Source organism: Macrobrachium nipponense, chromosome 31, assembly GCF_015104395.2.
Source record: "Macrobrachium nipponense isolate FS-2020 chromosome 31, ASM1510439v2, whole genome shotgun sequence".
Lineage (NCBI taxonomy): Eukaryota > Metazoa > Arthropoda > Malacostraca > Decapoda > Palaemonidae > Macrobrachium > Macrobrachium nipponense.
Genome location: NC_061093.1, coordinates 55,450,841 through 55,454,398, shown reverse-complemented (window position 1 = coordinate 55,454,398; position 3,558 = coordinate 55,450,841). Strand labels below are relative to the sequence as shown.

The 3,558-nt window shown below is 38.5% G+C and overlaps 1 protein-coding gene across 1 annotated transcript in view; it reads left to right on the top strand.

Annotated features, from left to right (window-relative positions):
• Positions 1–779: 779 nt before the first annotated feature.
• The window catches only part of LOC135206984 (alpha-L-fucosidase-like), a gene marked incomplete at its 5' end in the record, with an annotated part of 8,873 nt that continues 6,094 nt past the window's right edge, over positions 780–3,558 (top strand). The window contains 2 exon segments of the mRNA XM_064238584.1: positions 780–947; positions 1,660–1,908. Coding sequence (XP_064094654.1) covers positions 780–947; positions 1,660–1,908 — 417 coding nt within the window.

Here is a 3,558-nt window from a genome sequence, read left to right as displayed (position 1 = left end):
CAGACAAACTGCTGAGTAAAGGACGTTGAGTCGAAAGATCTTGCAGAAACTCCGTTGTTTATCTTTCCTTCGTGGTTTATACCTTTATATATATATGTGTGTGTGTGTGTGTGTTTTAAACTTTGGCAGTTGGAGGGCTGATTTTTGCCCTGGAACCGTTAATTTTGTCATATAGGAGGTGTGCCCTGGGATTTACAATGTAATCAAGTGAGTGGAAGTGTAATTTGTGTATTTTGCCAAGAAACTTCGGAGCATTTTTTTAACTTTTTTTTTTATTTGCTATGTTAAGGTATGGGAATTTTGATACTCCAGAGTACAAGCGTCATCGAGAAAAAGACTTCTCTTTTATGCGATAAGATATGAAATGTGGGAACAGCGCATCTGCCAGGCCTTATGAATGCCGAGATAAAATCGTTTCGAAAACATGATGATAACTTTTTATTATGACTGTAGTTGAGGATAACTTTTTATTATGACTGGTAATCGGGCAACAACATGTTACGATGACATTTAAAGACAATGATACGTTATGAGCATAGTGGGGGACATGTTACTGTGATGACTAAGGAATAAAGGTACCTTATAATGACTTTAACATTGTTATTAATAAGTAGTTGAAGTTATTCATATACGAAAAGCTGTTCACATTTTATTGATTATGACAGATAATAATTATCAAAATAATCCGTAGTCGGCGTACGGATCGGAAACTAGTTTTAAGAAGTGGTGAAAGTTTGAATTGATCATTAATGATGAACAATTTTATTTATGCACATCAGTTGGACTTGTTCTGAGCGTGGGGGCAGATTATGACCCCAACTGGGATTCCTTGGACTCTCGCCCCTTGCCCCAGTGGTACGACGATGCCAAGGTGGGCATCTTCATCCACTGGGGAGTGTTTTCGGTCCCATCGTTTGGATCCGAATGGTTCTGGGAATACTGGCAAGGTAAGTCACTATTTAAGCTACGGTTGTTTCTAAAACTGTCCAATGATTAATGATTTGCAGCCAAATGCTGAATGAATATGTGACTATAGTAGATTCACATCAACCGTCCGTTTGATTAACAGCCAATCAGGAGTGTCGTAAGGGACTGGCCTAGACATCACATGGACGGTTGATGTGAATCTACTATATTATGTACGTGTTTGGCAAAGTAAATGGTATGATTATTGTTAGTGATATTATCATAGATTTTGAATAATACATGGTTCATTGGCATGGGAATGTCGTCCACATATTGCATATACATGTTGTGGTTGCATTAATACATTGCAAAGGTAAAAGTTTTATTGGTAAGCATTACATTTCTGGAAAAGAACACTGAATTAGAAGCTATACTTTGTATCTTTACTAATAAACAGCATGCTCGTTTATTCTGTCAAAACCAGAGAGAGCCATTATAGGATACTCTATGAGCAGGGTAAGTAAGAGGTCCCATGTTGATGGTTTATTGCAGAGGCGTCTGAATCCTAAGCGGGTACAGGCACCGCCATCTTGTCAATTCAAGATGGCGGTGGTACCGGACAACTGGCGTTCGCGCCAAAACAAAGTCTTGGCACGACGGAGTTACCTACTATGATATAGGTAGTGCGTTGCTAACCATAGACATAACAACATTCGGTTCATTATGTAGTATTTCAGTCCCAAACCATTACAGGACAAAAACTACCACAGTTCGTGAGCTTCATGGAGCAGAACTACCGCCCAGGCTTCACTTACGCCGATTTCGCCGCTCAGTTCACGGCCGAATTTTACGATCCGGACCAGTGGGCGGACATATTCAAAGCGGCTGGAGCCCGGTACATCGTCCTGACCACCAAACATCACGAGGGATTCACCAATTGGCCTTCCAACCACTCCTGGAACTGGAACAGCATGGATCTGGGACCCAAGAGAGATTTGGTCGGTGAGTTCAACTTCGATTTCATTAAGTCTCCTAAGGAGACTATTGGTTTAGGAGTAAGTTAAGTATATCTTAGTTTTACCAGACCACTGAGGAGCTGATTAACGGCGCTCCTAGGGCTGGCCCGAAGGATTAGATATTTTTATGTGGCTAGGAACCAATTGGTCCCTTAGCAACAGGACCCACTACAGCTTATTGTGGGATCCGAACCACATTATGTCGAGAATTGAAATTCTATCACCAGTAATAAATTCACCTGATTCCACGTTGGCCGCGCCGAGAATCGAACTTCGGACCACCGGATTGGTAGCCGAGCGCGAAAACCACTCGTCCAACGAGGAACTAGTTAGGAATGGTTAGAATGAAACGATGAAAACAAACGAAGCATTATCGCATGTATTATACACAGGCAGCAAGGGTGAGCGTTGTATGACATGAATGAAGAAGTAGGTAGCAAGAAATGACAATGCAGTTGCCTGGAATGAACGAGAGCGTGGAGATTCCAGTGTATTTTGTATTCAAAGAAAACCGATTGTTAGGAATCTGTAGTTTTGAGGGAGAATATTTCAGAAACAATATTAGGACAGATTAAATAATAGCATATTCGTTAACACAGAGAAGATAGCGGAGCAAGTGACTGATATGATATAGAGGGGGGAGTGAAGGCCTATTAGATGATATAAATAGAATAAACTTTCACTTATTAAGAGCCAAGAGTATAACTGCAATCAAGACAAGAGACTTTGAAAGGAGAGAAAACTAATTCCTATCGATTATAGATAAATAAATAAGTATACACACACATAAGTATATAGATATATGTATAAATATATATACGTAGAAGATAGAAAGGCCAATAAATACATTGCCGCCATATATTTCGAATACTTCTGCATCCTTGCACACTAAGCCCAGTGAGCAGGGATACAGAAATATTCGAAAAATATGGTTGCAATGTGTTCAGCGTTTTTATTGGACTTTTTTTATCTTCATGGTGCACTGTCCGATTACAGTGAAAAACATTCATATATATATATATTTTTTTATTATATAATATATATATATATATATATATATATAGGAAACTAGTTTTTGTGATACTAAAACAAAAGTTCCATGCAACTCGAGTTAGTAATAATTGTTTTGCGATAAGGGACAACGTAACACGAAAGCATCCATTTAAAACAAAAAAAGTGTAGTAACGCTTAGGTAGGAGGAGGAGGAAAAGAAGCGTTTAAGACAATAATACCAAATGATCACTACACTTGCATGGCGAGGCGAGGCGAGGTGTTTACCGTTAATTCCAGTTAATCAGAGTCCTAATTATTCATTAAGAGAGAGCATTGCAGGTTCATCTTGCTTATTTTTTTTATTAATTCTGTTTTTTTTTTAAGTTTTACTTGACAGCGTTTTTCGTTCGTTTCATCTAGAGGCCATGCAGACTATTTGAGATACTCTCAGCGTTTCGTGAAATACGAAATAAAATATTATTCGGTCTAAAGAAGACCTAAACTAAAAAGGCATATGATTTCATAGCCACTCTATGGCTTTATTTGAATCTCTTTCAGTTCAATAGGGGAGACTTTAAAAAAGTGGAAGGCTTCACTAACCTACTAAAAATATAGGTGTTGTAGCTATAATCAATCAATCAAT